Source organism: Crocodylus siamensis, chromosome 5 (genome assembly GCF_052110815.1).
Source record: "Crocodylus siamensis isolate JL-2025a chromosome 5, ASM5211081v1, whole genome shotgun sequence".
Taxonomy (NCBI): Eukaryota; Metazoa; Chordata; order Crocodylia; family Crocodylidae; genus Crocodylus; species Crocodylus siamensis.
Window position 1 is genome coordinate 202,357,159 of NC_143399.1, and position 18,954 is coordinate 202,376,112.

Below are 18,954 nucleotides of genomic sequence, written 5' to 3' on the forward strand. Positions count from 1 at the left end.
ACTGCCGACTCATGTTCATCTTGGAGTCCACTAGGACTCCAAGATCCCTTTCCACTTCCGTGCCACCCAGCAGGTCATTTCCTAGGCTGTAGGTGTGCTGGACATTTTTCCTCCCTAGATGCAGCACTTTGCATTTCTCCTTGTTGAACTGCATTCTGTTGTTTTCTGCCCACTTGTCTAACCTGTCCAGGTCTGCTTGCAGCTGCTCCCTGCCCTCCGGCGTGTCCACTTCGCCCCATAGCTTAGTGTCATCTGCAAACTTGGACAGAGTACATTTCACCCCCTCGTCCAAGTCGCTGATGAAGACATTAAAGAGTATCGGTCCAAGCACCGAGCCCTGCGGGACCCCACTGCCCACACCCTTCCAGGTCGAAACCGACCCATCCACCACAACTCTCTGGGTGCGACCCTCCAGCCAATTCTCCACCCGCCGGACTGTGCAGTCATCCAAGTCACAGCCCCTCAACTTGTTCACCAGTATGGGGTGGGATACCGTATCAAAGGCCTTCCTGAAGTCCAAGTACGTGACATCCACCCCTCCTCCTGCGTCGAGGCGTTTTGTGACCTGGTCATAAAAAGAGACTAGATTGGTCAGGCACGATCTACCTGCCACGAACCCGTGCTGGTTTCCCCTCAGCATAATTTGTCCTGCCGGGCTCTCACAAATGTGAGCTTTGATGATTTTCTCAAAGATTTTGCCAAGGATGGAGGTGAGACTGACTGGCCTATAGTTACCCGGGTCCTCCTTCCTCCCCTTCTTGAAAATGGGAACCACATTGGCCCTTTTCCAGTCCTCCGGGACTTGACCCGTGCGCCACGAGCGTTCAAATATTCCCGCCAGTGGCTCTGCAATGATGTCGGCCAGTGCCTTCAGTACCCTCGGATGGAGCTCATCCGGGCCTGCCGACTTAAAGGCATCCAGTTCTTCCAAGTGACCCTGCACCACCTCAGGGTCCACGCATGGAGGTCTGGTGCCTTGCTGCTGCCTCCCTGCACTCCCGGTGAGAGACTTGTCGTGCCTCTCGCTTAGGGACACTGAGGCGAAGAACTCGTTGAGGAGTTCAGCCTTGTCCCCTCTGTCCGTCACCAATTGTTTCTGCCCATTTAGCAGAGGTCCTATTCCTCCCTGGGCCTTCCTTTTACTCCCTATATATCTAAAAAACAATTTCTTATTGTCTTTTACTTGGGTTGCCATCCTCAGCTCCATGGTAGCTTTGGCCTGTCTAACTGCCTCCCTACAAGCACGAGCAGAAGAGGTATATTCCTCTTTGGTGATCTCTCCCTGTTTCCACTTTTTATGTGCTCCCCTTTTGGCCCTTAGTCTGCCCTGGATTTCTCTGGTCAGCCAGGGAAGCCTCCTGGCCCCTTTCCCTCTTTTACCTCGCACGGGGATCGTCTCGCTTTGTGCTCGAAGGATAGCTTCCTTAAGGCACAGCCACCCTTCTTGGGCTCCCATCGTTTCAAAACTACTACTCTGCAGTGCATCCTTCACTAATCGCCTGAGTTTGCTGAAATCAGCTTTCCTAAAGTCCAGCACGTTCACTCTACTGGTTACCTTACCCACTCGACGCCTTATGTTGAATTGTACTTTTAGGTGATCACTGTCCCCCAGATGGCTACCGATCTGTAGGTCCCCTACTATGTCATCCCCCGTTGCCAATACCAGATCCAGTAAGGCATTCCCCCTAGTGGGACCATGTACCTCCTGCGTCAGGTGGAGGTCCTGTACACAGGTTAGAAACCTGCGTGAGCGGTGGGACTTTGCTGTCTGTGTCTCCCAGCAGATGTCCGGGTAGTTTAGGTCCCCCATGACCACCGCCTCTTTAGCTTTTATGGTCTCTGAGAGTTGCCTCAGGAGCCCCAAATCTATTTTTTCCCCTTGATGTGGGGGTCTGTAGCAGACCCCTACCACCAAATCCTTTTCTCCTTGCCCCCCATGTAGCCTAACCCACAGTCCTTCTACTTCCTCATCCTTTGATTCTGTCTTGATGAGGGTTGATGTATATTGCTCCTTAACATAGAGCGCAACCCCTCCCCCCCTTTTCCCCACTCTGTCCTTTCTGTACAATCTATAGCCCTCGATATGTACCGCCCAGTCGTGGGATGGTACATCCAGTTCAGTCATCCAGAACAGTCATCCAGTTCTTCCTATATGAGAAACCAAACCTTTTTCATATGGATAAAAGCTCTGAACCTTTTCTTAATTGCAGCATAGTCTGACTGCTTGTATTGGGCTCATTAACGAAAATATTAAAACAAGATTGATGACAGGTCCTTCAAGAACTCCCCTAGAAACCTCCCTCCTGCCTGATGCTTCCCCTCCTGACACATCCCTTTGCTGGTTCCTTACTCACCTTAATACCTTTTTTTCCTATGCCATATCTTCTCCAGCTTAACTCTTTAATTCCCCAAGTATCTCTTTAATTCCCCATATCAAATGCTTTACTGATGGCAGACAGAGGAGATGGTTTAAATTTCTTTTGTCTGATAAATCAGGTTTTCCCCCTAAAATAAGTTCAAGTTAGTTGGGTATGATCCACCTTTGGTGACCTCATACTACATTTTATCCTATTTTCCACTGACCAACAGGCTATTGATTATTTTTCTCAACATAATCTGTTCCAAACCCTGCCAAATTTCCAAGATCAGACCAACGGGCCTGCAAATGCACAGATCACTTAATTCTCCTTCAATACACCTCCTTTTGTTCATGACCAAAGTAGAAGCATTTCGTATCCCATACCCTCATCCCCATTATCCATCCTGTGCCACTACATTCAACATCATCATCATCTCTACTGAAAACCAGGGCAAACTATTCATTTCAGTTTGGGTGTTACAATAATGGTGTTTGAATCAGAAAATGCACCCCCAATAATGAAACAAACTCCAGCATTGTAACCATTTGAGGACAGGAAAAAAAATCGTTTAGAGTTTATGAGATTTTTTTTTCTCCTAGAAAAAACAATGGTGAAAAAGCCCTTGTTTCAGGGACCCCAAGCTGTTCTGTCCATTTGAAGGTCAGGCTGTGTATTTCAATGTCACACAAAGGTATCACACACACAATGACAACAGATTGAGAGAGGACCTGCTCAGGAACTGTCTGACTTAAAAATATATATATAGAAAAAAAATAAACTGATTCTTTTATTTCAGGGATGTCAAACTTATCTGGGCCCATAGGCCAGATGGGGGTCACTGGGCTGGTCTGCAGGGTGGATCAGGACAGACCCCCTATGCAGTATGTAGGCTGGATCTAGCACTGCAATCCAGGGGGTCAGGCTGGGTGTAGACCACACATGGTACCCACTGGATTGGCAGTGGAATTGCATTGGGTCCAGCCATCGCACATGTGGCGCTCCACCAGACCTGCCCTGTGCGCTGGCTCCAGCACAGCCCAATTCAGACCAGTCCTGGAACCAGTGTGCTGAGCCAGTCCAGCGTGGGTGTCATATGCAGTACATGCCCCAGACCGAGCCCCAGCACGTGGCACCAGGCCCAACTCAATGCATGCAGCTAGGGCTGGTGCATGCCCCATGCAGTGTGCGGGGTTGGTCCAGAGTCCTGTGGACTGAATCATATGGCTCCATGGGCTGAATCCAGCCTGAAAGCCATATATTTGACACCCTGACTTGTTCTAAACCAACACTTTACAGAGGAACATGTACCACTTTCACCAAGGGAACAGCTGGTCAAAAAAAAAAATAAAAAAATAAAATCAGTTAGTGGGGGGAGAAAGACCTCACCCACACTAAAATAGTCAATAGTTTAGTAGGGAGAGATTTATGAGACCAACATCTGCAGGAGATAAGTGTTAGTCTCTTTTGTAGGCCAGTCAATGAATGCAGGAAGAGACTGTGTGAATGGCCCAAGACGACCTGGGGAAATGCAAGAGGACACCCAGAAGTCTTGATTCCCCAGCCGCTTTGCAGATCGCTGAAAGAGCACACCTTCCCAATGGCCACGGTCACGCTGTGTTTTCCAAACTTCACCCCTCTCTTCAGGTGCTGGAACTGCAATAGGGCCAGGCCCACATCCCTACTCACATTGTGAGGCCGTTGTGAAGGATCCTCAGCTGCCCTAGAGGTCACAGTAAGACCGGTTCACGACCAGCACAACTGAAACTCAGTGGTATCCAGCTTCAAAAGGGAAAAATAACCGCGGTCAGATCAAGGAGTCTCTCCTGCCCCATTTTCTTGCTGCAGGCCAATGTAGACTATAAAGAGACCCTGAGCCCATGGGGGGATGAGGTGACATGACTTACAGATAGCAAAGAGCAATTTCCTCCATGAAATTACGCAGCGAAAGCACTCAGCATGGGTGGCTGCTAGTAAATGCTTGTTATATCACCCAGCTGGCAGTAGTTGCTGCTGTGTCTTCATTGACCAAAATAAGGTTTTTACAGTACTATTTTAGGACCTGTTTATGAAAGATGGCCTGGGACCAAGTCCAGTGCTGTGAAAACACAGGCTTTGTTTCATCTCCCACTCAGCCGAGACACAGAACAGCATGAAGGTGGCAGCCCAAGACTCAAGGGGAGGCTGAATCTAAAGCAGGGGAAATCCAAGATCTGTGAGACTGTTGCAAGTATCCTTAATTCGATATTAGTAGTATAGTGGGCTTCTCAGATCCTGCATCTTCTTAACAGCCATCCCCATCAACCTGACCTCTATCACACAGGCTCCTGTGGTTCTTCAGATTTAAAGCTGGTTGATGTATATTAACTCGTGCCTAGGGGTGTGGGTAGAATTGCTCCCAACCATATACGCTCAGCGTTTCTGCCCAGGCTCCTTTTAACAAGTTGAAAGCCAAGCCTGCTTATTTGTAGCCAACCCTTAAGACTCATCTACAGCTTGCTTAGCTCAGCCACTCCTGCTTCACCAGTTACCCCGAGCTCAGGTCCTCTCCCCTTGTACCTGCGGTTAAGGAAAGACAAGTCGCAACTAAAAAGCAAAAGAAGAAATAATTTCACACTTGGGAAGTCTGCAGCATCAAGCATTCGGGTCTCTCCCTCCTGAAACAAGCCGATCCCCTAGAAAATGTACTGCTGCTAACATATACAATTAGCTTCACAAGCTCAGACTCGTGAAATGGCCGACTTTATTCTGCAATGAGACCTACGGCATCACCTTGCTACAAAGTGCCATCTCTCCTGGGCAGTTTATACTGCATTTCTACCAGGGCTTTTATGCCCAAGTAAACTGGATGACCCAGCTTGGCTGGGATCAAAAGTTATTCTGGCTGGGAGATTACTTTATGAGGAGAGATGGACCCGTCCCTGCTCCTATGTCAAAAGCCACAATGCTTTACACTTGAAGGCTGCACAGTGCCTAGCCCAGGGCAGCTCTGAACAGTCACAGTTTCCAATCTGAGTTTTCACAAGGGGGGTTAGACCACCCTAATTATTGTGAATCTGGCATCACTACTTGGCAGGTGCTTGCGTGCATGCATGCACGCACACACTCCCCAACCTCTGACTCCTGACCAAACACACGATTTGACTTTTCTATGAACAACACTGGCCTCAAAAATCAAGAATGTTTTTCTGAAGGGTCTCCCCCAGGCTTTTTGCCAGCTTAATACATTCAATACAAGAACAAAAAGGGCCTCAAAGGAGCCTGCTGGGATTGGAACATCTTGTTTCATGGAAACCAGTTGGGTCAAGTCCCGACGCGCATCGGACTGAGTACTTCTCTGCAACTGGGACTTTTGAAGATGTGTATTTGCTGCACAAATATTTTATACATTAAGCAGCAGCATAAATGTGTGTGCACCTCCTACACAGCCAATGAACATTCCCTGGGCATCCAAGCTGGCTTCTCTTGGTAGGGAACCCTAATGTCTCATTGATTTCAATGGGAAGGTGACAGCACAGGTGGAAAGCCAGAAAACAGGCACAGAAAGAGTTAAATGCAGTAAGAATATGCTGAGAAAGATGAAAGAGTTAAATGCGATAAGCCCCGATTAGCCAGATGGCTTAGAGATGATAAAACTACTTGAGAGGAAGGACAGGAAAGGTTCCCTGGATCAGACACCTTTAACCTCCTTTCCTGTTATTAAGATGTTCTCTATAAATGCTTCACTCCCAGCCTATGAAGACTTCAGATAACCGGCGGGCCAAACTTCAACCTCTGGCTGAGGAAAGGCAGCAAAAGATAGCTCCATGATGCAGGAGGCAGGCTCTCTGCAGGTCTGGCCTTACAAGGGGTTATAGTGTTAAGACACGGTGACTTCTCTTCAGGCAGGAGGAGCAAAACTGACCATTTCTGACCTCAGCTGGGTCAGACCCTGATCTGGTCTCAACAGAAGTTTTCCCAAGATACATTCAGGGATTAATAGATCTTAATACACTCCTGACACCTTCGCACCTCCTATTTCACCATCTCCCACTGTTAACTGGGACGTGATTGTAATGGTTTTTGGCTGCTACACCTCAATCAAGTGGAGAGATGAGCCACTGCCTCAGGTCCCACAAGTGCTTGGAACAGCAGCTTTCAAGAGACATTCAGCATGGGAGGGCAGCCCTACAATTCACAAAATAATGGGCTTCGAGTCCATCCTGGGTTCTCTCAACTTGGCCGTAAGTGTCTGCATGTAATCCAGGAGACACTGCACCCACTCCTAGTTCCTGGACCACTACAATGTTTCATCCGTGCCAAAGACCTCCAGTCATTCGATCTTTCCCAGTGCCTAACGCACAAGATCCTGGATCAGTCCGATCACTGCATCTTCCACCTACTCAACTTGGCTGTGCTGGGATCACTCTGACCACTTACCTGCCAGAGCTGCTTTCTTGTTCCCTTGCATCTGCTGCTCCGTCCGTCTGGCAGCGTAGAGAATTCGCCTCAGATGAGATCAGGCTTTTGGTAAGTTTTTGGCTCCCAGAGCACTGCCCAGTACAAGAGCAGAGCTGTGCAGCGCCTTGGAGAGCTCTCAGCAAAGCGGAAGTGTCAAAAGTGCCATCTCCTTCCAACCACCAGCATGGCTGAAAGGGGATGTGAATGGGGCAGACCCACACAGCTGTCCTGTGACTGGTGCTGGTCTGGCCTAACATAGGATCCTAGGACAGTAGGGCTGGAAGAGACATCTGGAGGTCCTCTGGTCCAGGCCCTGGGTCGAGGCTTCCCCAACTAAACCAGGCCATACTAGTCCTCATGTCACCTATTTAAAACTACACCAAGCAAGCCCATTGCACAATTATGAGACCCCAAAAGTGCCCTAACCTGCCACAGATGAAGCAGAGGGATGAGGGCTCTCAGTCTCCCACTGCTGCAAGGGTTGCTACAAAGCATTCAAGAGATCCTTCTTGCTGAGTATCTTTTGGCAGGTGGCTGGAAAAGTTGGGTAGATAGAAGATGCAGCGGTCAGACTGATCTGGGATCTGGAGCGTGTTAAGCATGGGAAAAGGAAGAGGGTCATGTCCCCTGCTGCAGAGAAAGCCATGCAGTTATTCCCTGTATATACACACAACAGAGAAGAGCAGACCAGCAAGCTAGTGGCAATGGAGACCAGTCCCAGCTCCTCCACTCTCAGGTGACACCATGTTTAAGTCACTGCTGTCACAGCTATACCCCCAACAGGTACCAAGCAGGTGTGGAGAGAAGTGCCCAAGGGCAGTGAAGTGCTTAGGACTTTACAGGGGTCCGTCCATAGGACAGCTTTCTCCTTTAGCGATATGGGAAGGGCAACCTGGCTCTATGCTACAAGCTTGCAGCGTGTTTTAACAACAAGCTGTTTCTCTGCACTTTCATCCACGTGTTCCTAAGGCTCGGGAAAAAAAGCCAGCTGGCAACATGCCACAAGGAAGCTAAGATTTCTGCTATACATCTGCATGGAAAGCATGCAATAAGGAAAGGGCTCATCAACACCGGGCTGAAAAGGAAATTCACCCAGGCACTGCAGTCAGCTGACTGCAGCAAGTTTCTGATGGGATCCTTGGGATCCTCACATTTAGCCACAGGGAAGGACTGAAATTCAGGGGCTGTTTGGCCCCTGGCAAGGCCAGGGCTGGCACGTGTACTCACAGCCATATAAGTAGCTGCAAATGGACAGTCACATGCTGCACTCCCAGCAAGGGACTGAAGTAATTGAGTATTTCCTGCCTCCACTGTTTCTACCCTGCTCTTAATCCAAAGAGGTAGAAAATAATCCCTTCCCCTCAACTCAAATAAGAGAGGCACAGAAGCGCTCGTCAAATCTCCCACTGGCTGCTTTGAACTGACATCACGGGAAGGGTCTTTGGCACATTTCTCCTTCAAAGCAGCTTATTAAAATGTTAATTAATCCTTTGAACACCTCTAGGCTGCAGGCATTCATTATGATTATGATTAAACAGGGGAAAGTGCAGCAGAAAGGAGTGCAGCAGAAAGGAAGCGGCGCTTGGGAAGTGTCAGCTCTGGATGAAGGCTCAGCAACGCAGGCCTTGTCTTGGAAAGCCTTGTCTGAACTAGATGCTTGAGCTGAGCGAACTAAAATTGGTTCAGGAAGCATCTGAGTTCAGCTGATACAGCCTCCCAATGAGCAAACTCAGAGATTCACATGCTGCCAGTGCAGCAGGAGCAGCATTATACTCTAGCCCGGGATGCTCAACCCCTGGCCTGCAGACCAAATCTAGCCCATAAGGCTCCCATGGGTCAGGAAATATGGCAGCAGGGCAGCAGTGGCAATTAACAACAACAACAACAATCCCCTGCCCCCCCCCACACATACACACACACAATACATGGCTGGATCCGGCTTGTGGATGGACCAAGCACCTCCCATCTGGCCCATGGTGGGGCAGGAGGGGAAAGATGGGTACCACTGATTTAGCCTGATCAGTCATCTGCAGGCAGCAAGTCCACTCTGAATTTATTCCTGCTTGCATTAGAACAGATCTTTTTAGAGAGGGAAAAATCATCCAGAACAACCAAAGGGGAACTAACTGCAGGGAGATAGTTCCTATGACTCATTCCACTCACTCGCCAGTCCTCATCATTGACCAAGACGTAGACCACAGGAACCAAGCACTGGTTCCCACTGCATCTGGCTGAAAGCACGCAGTCTCCATATGGGTCCCCACCATCGCCATGCTTTGAGACATATCTACTACCCTGCATCTCACTGATTTCGTGAGTGCCACGCCAGTGCTGCGCTGTTCTAGTTTCTCAGGGCTTGTCTGCCTTACAAACAGCAGAGATGAAGGGAAATGAAGAAGTCTGGGCACAGAAAACATGCAAATCTTTTACAGGTCTGGTTTGGATACCCAGACACTTCATTGTTATATGTGGCCATTCAGGACAAGCATTTAACAGATGATCAACACCCCTACTTCCTCATGTACATAGGCAATCCAGGCAATCCCAACCCCATCCCAGCAATCCCCTCCTTGGCTTTGACCCTCAGCTCCCCCCGTCATTCAATCAGTCTGGTGCCAAGCCAGACATGGGAAAGAAGGGAAAAGTCAAGGGGAAAGCACTGAGAAAACATCTGAATACAGCTCAATGCAACAGAAAAACACCTGGTACATCTTCAAGCAAAGGCCAGTGTAGTCCCCTACCTGCCTTTCTACCTACCACTGCTAGCAGCCCCTCCACTCAAAATGGATGGGGACCTGCAGAGACCGCCCGAGACAAGGGGTCACAGATTCACAGAAGTTTAGGGCTAGAAGAGACCTTGTGAGATCATTGGGCAGGAAAGACTGCCAGGCTCAAATAACCCCAGCATGCTGTGTGTCCATCTACACTGTGACAGCAGAAAGCTCAGCCCTGGTGCTGAGTCAGTAAACCCTGGCCACCCAACTCCACTCAACTTCCAAAATGAAGTAGCATCCTGCTCCAGACCTGGTTTCCAGCGTGAGCAAGAATCTCAGGGCACCCTCAGTATGCTGGGGAGTCCTGGACTCCCCTCACCCCTTTTTCCTGTGCTGGGTGTGTCATTACATTCCTCCTCGCAGATACTCCAATCCCAGAAGTGGTTCATCCTGAACCGGGATTAGTACGAGAGAGAAGCAGATTAGGAAGGGCAGTCTGAAGGGAGTTAAGAAGCAGTGATAATCACACCCAATGCTAATAAGGTGGTCACAGGTCATGGCTTGGTTTCCCTGCTCCCTACGTGCAAGTGGCCACAAGACCCTTAACTCAGAGAAATGGGCAGAAATACGGAAATTTGAATCTGAAGTGTGTGCCTTCATGTGGAGGAGTTTATACATGTGGGAGTGTAGACAGGTTCTGCAGGGCTCTGTGCCTTCTCTGCTGTATGCAGCTGCTCTTGGTAACATTGCCCAATTGATAATACCCCCAAAAACTGGTGTAGAGTTCAGAGGAACTTGCTTCAGCTTCTCTTGTACTTCTCTGGAGTCATCCCGGGTGTAACAAGAGCATTCCCACAGGCCCTTTTCCATAGTGGATGCATGTGGAGCAGGGGTAGCAGCACTGATTGCCTCAGTGCTGCCGAAGAACAGCAAAACTAACACTCAGCCACTGCCCTCCCTGCCCTGCTAAACCAACAGAAGCAGGGAGTGGCTCTGTGGGCTCTCCAAGGCTGGCACCAGCTGGAGGGGCTGAGTCACTACTGAAAGGAAAGAAAAAGTTTTCTGAAGGCTCATTGCAGCGCTGTTACCAGAGGGCAATGGGTCATGATGCAAAGGGCGCTTGCTATGACTGAGAGCCGAGATGGAGGAGGTGGCGGGGTGAGCTGTTCTGTCCCTGCACCGAGCTGCCTGCATGTTTTGGGGATGCACTCAAACTCACCTGCAGAGAGTTTGCACACAGACAACACAAACAGTCACCATTTGCTGTCGCTGGATAAAAACCCAGCAGCCCCAAACATATTGGTCTCTAAACACTGAACTATGCCAAGGGACCCATCTTTGAAGCACATGTTAGGAAAGAGCTTGCCATTCAGATACCTTGCTTGGTAAATAATTAAGCAGCTCCAGCTGTGCTCAGACAAGCACAAATGCAAATGCCATCTAGGGAAGGAGGCTGCTCAGGCGTGCTCTAGAGGGGAGAGAGGCATCCGATAGGAAAGGAGGGCTGGAAGGGACCCTCGGAGACCAGATAGTCCACACTCAAGACAGGATCATCCCTGACTAGAAAAACATGTGGCTGACCTGGTTTACAGGCTGGATCCAATAAGTTCCCCACTGCTTGAATGACAACGAACCCAAGACAGACGGTCTTTGTGCAGGGCTAAACAGAATCAGGTGGTTTCACTTTTAATCAAGAAGGCAAAGAAGAGCCCACGCCAGGTCTGAGCTTACGGAGTAGCATCTCCCCTGCAGCAAGACCCATTGCTGGCTGGAGACTTTTGCCCCTAAACCACCAGAGACATCCCTCCTCGTCCCCAGGGCAAGAGGTACGATGTGCACTAACTGCTGTCTTCCAGATGAGATGCAAAGCAAAGTCCCGATCTTTGGAAATTAAAAGATCCCATGAAGTTCTTTTTGCAGCGCAGAGGCCACGCGGGCACCTCCTCACCACTTCCCTCGCTCACCGCAGCAGCCTCCAATTGCTGCGGGGTTTCCGTTGCGTGCAGCGAACAGCAGCCAGGCTTCCTGCCAGGGGCTGCCCAAAACGGCTGGAGCTGGGGGTGCCGCAGCCTGGGAGCATGGCACTGCCTTTCGCAAGCCAGCGGGCAGCCCCAGAGCAGGGCGCGGCAGCCAGGCCCTGTAACAGATGAAGCGGGGGGGCTGCCACACCCCCGCCAGAGCCTGGTGCAGCCCCGTCCATCCCCCCCTCGTCCCCAACACGCAGCGCGCAGCCGCCTACGGGGGTCCCCGGGGGGGGCAAGGAAAGAGATGGGGGGACACACCGTGAGGACAAAATAAAAGGATCTTGTGACAGATCAGGGGTGGCACCTGCACAAGAGAGCAGGGAACACCAAAGGGGTGGGCGGGAGACCTCAGGACTGGGAGGGGCTGGCCTGGGAGAAGGGGGGGGCACTGGGAGGGGCTGGACTAGACACCCCAGGACTGGGCGAATTGGGAGGGGCTGGCCTGGGGGCACTGGGAAGGACCGGGCTAGAGACCTCAAGACTGGGAGAAGTGGGAGCACTGGGAGAAGTGAGGGCACTAGGAGAGACTGGACTAGAGACCCCAAGACCGGGAGGGCGGGGCCGTCACTCACCCGTGGCCAGAGCGCAGCCCAGCGGCCGCCGCCAGCTCATGGGCGCCACCGGCGCGGAGCCGGGATCCCCGGGGAAGCCCCGCCCCGCGCCGCGTCATCCGGCCCCGACACCCACCTCCTGTTCACGTCATCACCCCGCGACTGCCGCAGAAGCCGCGCGTGCCAGGCGGCGCGGACTGATGACGCCCAGCCCCAGCGTGCCGCCCGCCTCGAGTGCGGCTCGCGCTCCCCCGGCCCAACCGCTGGGCGCGTGGTAGGTGGGGGACGGGGCACTCGGGCCGGACCATTACGGGCGGAGCAGGGGGGGAGGGGGTGGGATGGGGAGGCTGCTGTAGGGGTCAGGCCGGGCTGGAGGACGGGGCTAGGGCGGAAGCAGCAGCATCTCGGACTGTACCATTATGGAGCTGTAAGGTCCAGACCATTATGGAGTTGGAGGGTGGAGCTTCAAGGGCAGAGTGGGGGGGGAGCAGGAACATTCGGACGAGACCATTCTGGAGTGTGTGTGGGGGTGCAGCTTCAAGGGTCATATTGTCCCAGAGGAAGGGGAGCAGGGCTGAACTATTATGGGGTTAGAGGGGAGCAGCCTCAAGGGCTGAACCATTAGGGGAGGAGGGCGGGGCAACTTCGAGGGCCAGACCATCATGGGGGGGTGCAGGAAGCAGTAGGAATACACCATTATGGAGCTGGGGGGGAGCTTCAAGGGTCACACCATCATGAAGGAGGGGGAAGGAACAGTTTGGACCAGACCATTATGGAATGGGGCAGCTTAAAGGGCCAGACCATTATGGAGGAAGGGAGGGAAGCAGCCTCAGGGGCTGTACCATTAGGGCAGGGGGCGCAGGTTGTAGGGCTAGACCACTGGTAATGATGGGCGGGGGTGAGGGCAGGACTAAGGGGGTGGCCCCTCGTGGAGCTGGGCTCTGTGACACAGGGTCCCCCAGGGCAGTTTAGGGCACTTGGGGGCTACGGGAAGTCTCGGCCATGGCTCGCCTCGCCTGCTGCAGTAATGCCCCAGGGGCTTGGCACAGGCAGGCAGGAATCCCATGGCTTGGGGCTTCCCGAACAGGGCCAGCAAAAAGCCACCGTGGTCCTAAGGCCTTGTGTGCAGGAGCCTGTCCTACAGTTGTGACGTGGCAGGTTTGGGGCGAGACCTCTGCCAGCTGCGGAGGAGTTTGCATCTCGCATCCTGGGGTTGGCGCCGTGTAGATCTGAACGGCTGGAAGATGACCACGTGCCAGACACGGGACATGTGCATGAACATGACCCGGCTGTCAAGGCCCGTTTGATGTGCATTGAGGACGTGGGGAAGTGCCCACCAAGTCAACATAAAACCCCTCTTAATATGGCGGGGGGCACTTAAGTGCACATCACAGGATTACTGGGGACATCTTATGAAGAACACTGGGGTGGGAGTGAAGGTCCAAGGTTTCAGACAAGTACCTTGAGCAGAGCACACTGGGCCTGCCCGCTGGCTTCCAATGAGTCCCAAGAAGCCAGTGAACACTGCCCAGTGAAACTCTGCCTGGAGGTACGAGTGGACAAGGGAATGGAAAATGGCTCTGCGGTCCCCAGGGGTCCCCCCAGCCTCCTCCCTAGTCAGGTAGGTGTCCAGCTCAGCTAGGCCCAAGAGGAGGTTTCATAGACCTTAGATTTCATAGGCATTAGGGCTGGAAGGGACCTTGCAAGATCATCTGGTCCAGCCCCCAGGTTGACCAAGAGGTTGTGGGGCCACCGACGGGGAGTGCATAAATAAAAAGGTGCAGGGAGAAGTGCAGCCGGGCCCTCAGCAGAAGGTCCTGGATGACGTGGGAGGGTAGATCCCAGCCCATGAATTGCTCCAGGCTATGCTGCACCCTGTAGTCTCCACTCGGGGGTCTCACTGACATGTGCTCCCTGCTGGTCCCATCATTCCTCCCCTGCAATTGCACCCGTGCTACAGATGTGCTGTTCTGCAACAGGATCATCTCGCACCCCGCAACTGTGAGATGCCAATTGTGGGCTCAGACCCAGAACAGTTTCCTCCTGACAGAGGACAGGAGGCTTCAGTCAGCTGCCTGCATCTCCCTGCTATCCAGAGCTTTGTACCCATCCTTGGCCTAGGAGAGGAGTTGGGAGCTACTCTCAAGGAAGGAGAGCAGGGCTTAAGCTGGGCTCTGACACTGCTGCTGCTTGAATTATGGCAGCAGAGCACCCAGCGTAACTCTTTCTGCAGGAGTTTGCTCCTGCCAGTTACACCAGATAGTCTTGTCTCCATCGTAGAGTCCAGTGTGATTCATGTTTCAGCAGTCGGAAAACTGCTGTCCTTTGGCAAGCAATGGTCCCTAGGTTTGAGACACCTCCCAGATCTGTTTGGGAAGCTTATGCTGCTGAAGCTTAGTAATAAAACCTGATGAAGACTTGGAAAAACTTGCTGGTTGCCAATGAGAAGTGTTGCCACACAATGGCCAGTAGAGATGGCACCTGCTAGTAGCCACGTGCCCGTGCCCTGGTGCTGCATTGCTCTGAGGGGCTGTTGCTGTTATGGGGAGGGTCCTCTGAGCATGCAGTACTATACAGGGTATATTTCCGGGGGAATGTTGCTGCTAAGAGGCGCTGCTCACATCAGGTGTCACTGCCAGTATGCTAGATGCTTGCTTGCACTGTCCTGTCTGGCCTTCTGTACCCTGGGTCTCTGTTTTAGTTGATATTACTCCATTGCTAGCTGAAAAATCAGGGAAGGCAGAGCACAAATTGGCCTGCCCTGAGATGCACGCGTCTGTTTCTGCCATTCTGCAGGGAGAGAGGTGAGTCTGGCCACTCCGAGCAATCCCTTTCTCCAACTTGTCATCTGCAGTGCTTTCTAGAAGGCTAAAGGAAAAGATAGTTCAGAGACGCACGGGGCAGGGGGGAGGTTTCATCCTTTTTTAAGTTTTAAGTGATCTGAGTGAAGACTTAAGGAAATGCCATGTGGCCAGAACCATCTCCTTGGTCATCAGGTTATTGTCAACAAGGAGAGTGCATCCCAAGAGGCAGCGTAGCAATCCCATCACTGCCCTGAGAAGCTTCATGGAGTAGAGTCGAAGAGAGATCTGACTGGGTTTTGCATGCACGTGCCTCATCCGTTTGGGCCCCTTCTCTTCTGCAGTCATTGCCAGGACCAGCATGGCAGCAGTAAGCAGCAGCCTGAGGTAAGCTTTGCACTCGCATCTGGCAGGTTGGCTGATTTGGGGACTCATCTTGCATGATCCCTGAACAGAGATGAGGGCCACCAGCTGCTTGCAGAAGGCATTTGGCATCTCAGATCAAGCCACAAATTGTGCTTGTGTTTATTGTTAGGACAGGGTCCGCTCTCTCAACCCTTGGTCCGTAGGAGCATTCACTTGAGTTGCACGCTGAAACCAAGTCTCTTGTATTAGGAGATAACCTGATTGTCAAGGTGGTTAAGGAAAAAAAACCCCTCAGGACTAGGTTTGTGGTGGAAGCACCATTCCTTGGGACTTCAGGTTTTCTCCCTCTCTAGCATATGACAGACTATTCTTACATGGTGCTTGGGGGCAGGCCCATGAGCTCTTTCTCCTGAAGGAGTGTAGGGAAGATCATTGACCCTGCCCTGTCTGAATTCCTTTAATAGCTTGTTACGGCGAGATCTGATCCAGCGGCTGCTCCCCACGATCTATAGTCTACACACAACCCCCAGCCAGCACAACTCCAACAGGGCTGCTATTGCTAACCTACAGAGACAGATCTACGGCAGGGTCTATCCAGTTCTTGTGGTCAGGCCTGATGGATCGACCATTCACATCCGCTATAAGGAGCCGAGGCGGATTCTGACGGTAAGGCTGAGCCAGAGCTCTTTCTTCTGTAGATCTATTGGAGAAAGATTATGGAGGGGACATTGCTAATCTCTTCTTAATTTCTTAGCCCTAAATCATCCCCATTTTCCAAACACTGAGAGACCTGTGCATCATTATGTGGATGGTGTGATGCAAAAACAGCCTCACTCCTGGGGTTATTCCCAGGCAAACCCCCTCCTTTCTGCTGATTTCAGATTCCTCTGGCCAAAGGGACTTGCTTGAAGGAAGTCTTCTAGGTGGAATATGGAGGTTCTGGGAACCTTTCCCTTCATGCCCGCAAACATCACTGTGTATAAGAACAAAGGATCTGGTAGCCAGGTGCCTCAGCAAAAAATCCACCCCCCACTAATGGTCCTTACTGGGTCATAGAAGTAGGAATCTCCTTTCTTGGCTAGGTGAGGTCTATCTGAGCCAGGCTTGGGGCCCTGGAGTCAGGAGTAAGGGGAAGCTTGTGCTATATCTGATCTATAGATAGACAAAGCTGATGTTCTGTAGAGTAGAGCTTTCTCAATTAATAAATCGACTTAAAATGCAGGTTCTCCAAGTGAAAGAATCCCAAGACTCTTTCAGTATATTTGTTGATATTTTAGCTTATTGCCTTTCACAGTGCAAATCATTTCAGCCCCTACAAGCTACAAAACTTGTTGCCCAAACAGCAACTAATTGGATAGATAGAAGCTTTCACTAATGCAGGGGTGGGCAATTATTTGGGTCCATGGGCCACAGAGAGTTTTGATGAGCTGTCACAGGTTGGGTCATCAGACCCCCCCCCCCCCCCCGCACAACAACTCACCAAAACTTTCTATGTGGGATGGGAGTGAGATGGGCAATCTGCTGGGGGGGCATGTACGGGGTTGGGGGAAGCTGCATGGGTGCTAGGTCCTAGGAGCTGGAAGGGGTGCATGCAGCAGAGCTTGCCCGGATGCTGCAGTCCATAGCTACTACCCTCTGACTCTGCATGGGGCTGAGCCTACACAGGCAGCCCGCACTGTGCTCCTACCCACACCCACCATCCTGGCCTTGGCCAGCAGGCACAGCTTACTGGCAGGGCTTCTTCTGGTGTGGCAGCTCCCTTCACCTCCAGTGGCAACACCTCTCCCTGCTGTATTGTTCCTGGCAGGGGAGGAGCTGCAACCAGGCAGCTCCTGCCCCAGCATGCAGGGCTTTGGCTCCCAGCTGCCTTCCACCAGCTCCACTGCAGTGAGAGCAGAGGGAGGTGACGGCTTCCAGGCAGCGGGAGCAGTCCTCCCGGAAGCTGTGCATTCTGCTTGGGGCCGGCAGCCCAACTGCGTGGCCATCGGGTTTTTTTTGGAGCAAAACCTCTTGATGATGACATCTCGCCTTTTTCCTTTTGGACATGACAGAATCCTTGGAGCTCTGTTCTAGATCGACCTGCTTCTCTTTATTCTAGTGTTGATTTTTTTTTTTTCTACTACTCTCCCCCTTTCCTTCTCAGCTCCCTGTAGACCTCAGCACTCTTCCTGATGCTGAAAGAAGAGCCCGGTTAAGGAGACGTAGTCACAGCAAGCACCAAACCAAGCAGGAGAAACTGCTCGAGTATGACATTAATATGGATCAGTACAAGAAATTCTGGAAGAAAAAATGAGGGCTTGTTTGGAGGATCTGGGAGGAGGTCTGAGGATTTGGGACTGCACTGAAGGAGACTAACACAATCTTCTAGGGTGATGGTTTTTACATGAGTAAAGATCCTTTACCCCGTAACTGCTTGTGGTCCTTTTCTTGTGTGTGTGCATGCGTGTTTGAAAGGTACCACCCTGGAGACTGAAGGTCTCTGTTTATCTGCTGCTTGGCTGGATGGACAATGACAAAAAACCACAATGCATCAAGGAGTGACAGGAAAGTTCATTCTCTTTGAAGCATCCAGTCTTTGGTTTGTCTGCTGAGCTAAACAAGAAAGGTGCCAACTGTACTGGTGGCTTTGTGGGTTGAGGAATCAGTTACCTAGGAGCTGGGCTGAAGCACCCAACTGCGCTCGGAGTCTGTAAAATCTTACTACCCCTGTTTCTGAGACTGACTTTGCTGCCCATGGATAATTAAAAAAGGTGAAAACTCTTAGTCTGCCACTCCCAGCACCAACCATGGCTGAGGGGTAACTTTACCTTGCACTTAGGGGGTACTGGAAGCCATAGGGGTGGTTTGAAATGGGTGTTTAAGATGCAGTTCTCTGTAGGAGGGCAGGATATTCCAGGGCTGCTTGGAGCCTTTTATCTCGGGAGATTTCAAACCCGCGGCAAAACAGGGAAACGGCTTTCCCTACGGCTAAATGTAGCAGCCTCTGGGGGAAACGCCGCGGATCTTTTACAACAACGGGTGGGATCAAAATCGGACAGGAGGCGACAAAGAACAACTTGCTACCGCGTGGAAAGCGCGGGAGGTCGGACGAGCAGAACGCAATGGAACTTGATCCTGCGCTGAGGTCTTTTGAAGACGGAAAAAACCCCACGATCTTAACTGAGCACATGGACCGTTTGAATAGACCTTGAGGAAAATAACGGTGGTCGCTCCTGAGAAACGGTGAGCCCGATCGCGAGGGGGCAGAGGAGGGGGTTAAGCTGGGGCGTGGGAGAATCTACTTTTACAGTTTGTCCCTGACCCTTTCGTGTGTTCCTGCGACCCACTTTCGGGGCACAACCCACGGGCTGAGAAGCGCAGCGCTGCGCTGGTGAGCAGGAGCAGGGGCAGGCTAGGAGCCACAGCTCCCACTAGCAGGCAGGTGAGCCAGGGCAGGCTTCTAGCCCTGCTCAATGCGGGGCAGTGCAAGAGATCCTGGGATACTGGAGGACTTCAACTTGGGCCACCCCTTAAAGGGACAGGAGCTGAAAGTATCCTGCTGGGAGTGGCGTAATTTTAAGCCGCATAAGGAGGCTCCAGGGTGTTACCGTGTGGACGACCCAGGAGCCGCCCACGGTTCCCAGGGAACAAGCCCGTACTCAGTACACGAGCCCAGCTTCTACGTCACAGAGCAGACGAGCACAGTGCGCCTGCTCCCCGCC

The 18,954-nt window shown here is 51.7% G+C and overlaps 2 protein-coding genes across 4 annotated transcripts in view; one reads left to right on the plus strand and one right to left on the minus strand.

The window, feature by feature from the left end:
• The window catches only part of GUK1 (guanylate kinase 1), a 38,672-nt gene extending 26,032 nt beyond the window's left edge, over positions 1-12,640 (minus strand). The window contains exon 1 of one of the 2 annotated variants that reach the window (XM_090047916.1): positions 12,502-12,640. In XM_090047916.1, coding sequence (XP_089904042.1) covers positions 12,502-12,634 — 133 coding nt within the window. In that variant the 5' untranslated portion in view covers positions 12,635-12,640. Of the gene's footprint in view, positions 1-12,107; positions 12,235-12,501 lie in introns of those variants that run through there. The other variant, XM_090047917.1, reaches the window with a different exon arrangement.
• MRPL55 (mitochondrial ribosomal protein L55) lies at positions 12,223-17,662 on the plus strand. 2 transcript variants are annotated; one of them, XM_090047919.1, is made up of 4 exons: positions 12,223-12,360; positions 15,083-15,274; positions 15,718-15,919; positions 17,397-17,662. In XM_090047919.1, exons 2-4 carry the CDS (start codon positions 15,249-15,251, stop codon positions 17,544-17,546), a joined length of 378 nt encoding a protein of 125 aa, XP_089904045.1. In that variant the 5' UTR covers positions 12,223-12,360; positions 15,083-15,248; the 3' UTR covers positions 17,547-17,662. The 2 variants fall into 2 exon arrangements, with proteins under 2 accessions (XP_089904045.1, XP_089904044.1); XM_090047918.1 differs by lacking the exon at positions 15,083-15,274 and having other exon boundaries at positions 12,224-12,360.
• The last annotated feature ends 1,292 nt before the right edge of the window (positions 17,663-18,954 follow it).

What these genes read in the sequence shown, in the direction of transcription:
- MRPL55 (XM_090047918.1), top strand. Translation starts at nt 12,287, where the DNA reads ATGACGCCCAGCCCCAGCGTGCCGCCCGCCTCGAGTGCGGCTCGCGCT. An exon ending in GCCCAACCGCTGGGCGCGTG is followed by an intron (nt 12,361 to 15,717) that starts GTAGGTGGGGGA and finishes TTCCTTTAATAG; the next exon opens with CTTGTTACGGCGAGATCTGA. An exon ending in AGCCGAGGCGGATTCTGACG is followed by an intron (nt 15,920 to 17,396) that starts GTAAGGCTGAGC and finishes TTTCCTTCTCAG; the next exon opens with CTCCCTGTAGACCTCAGCAC.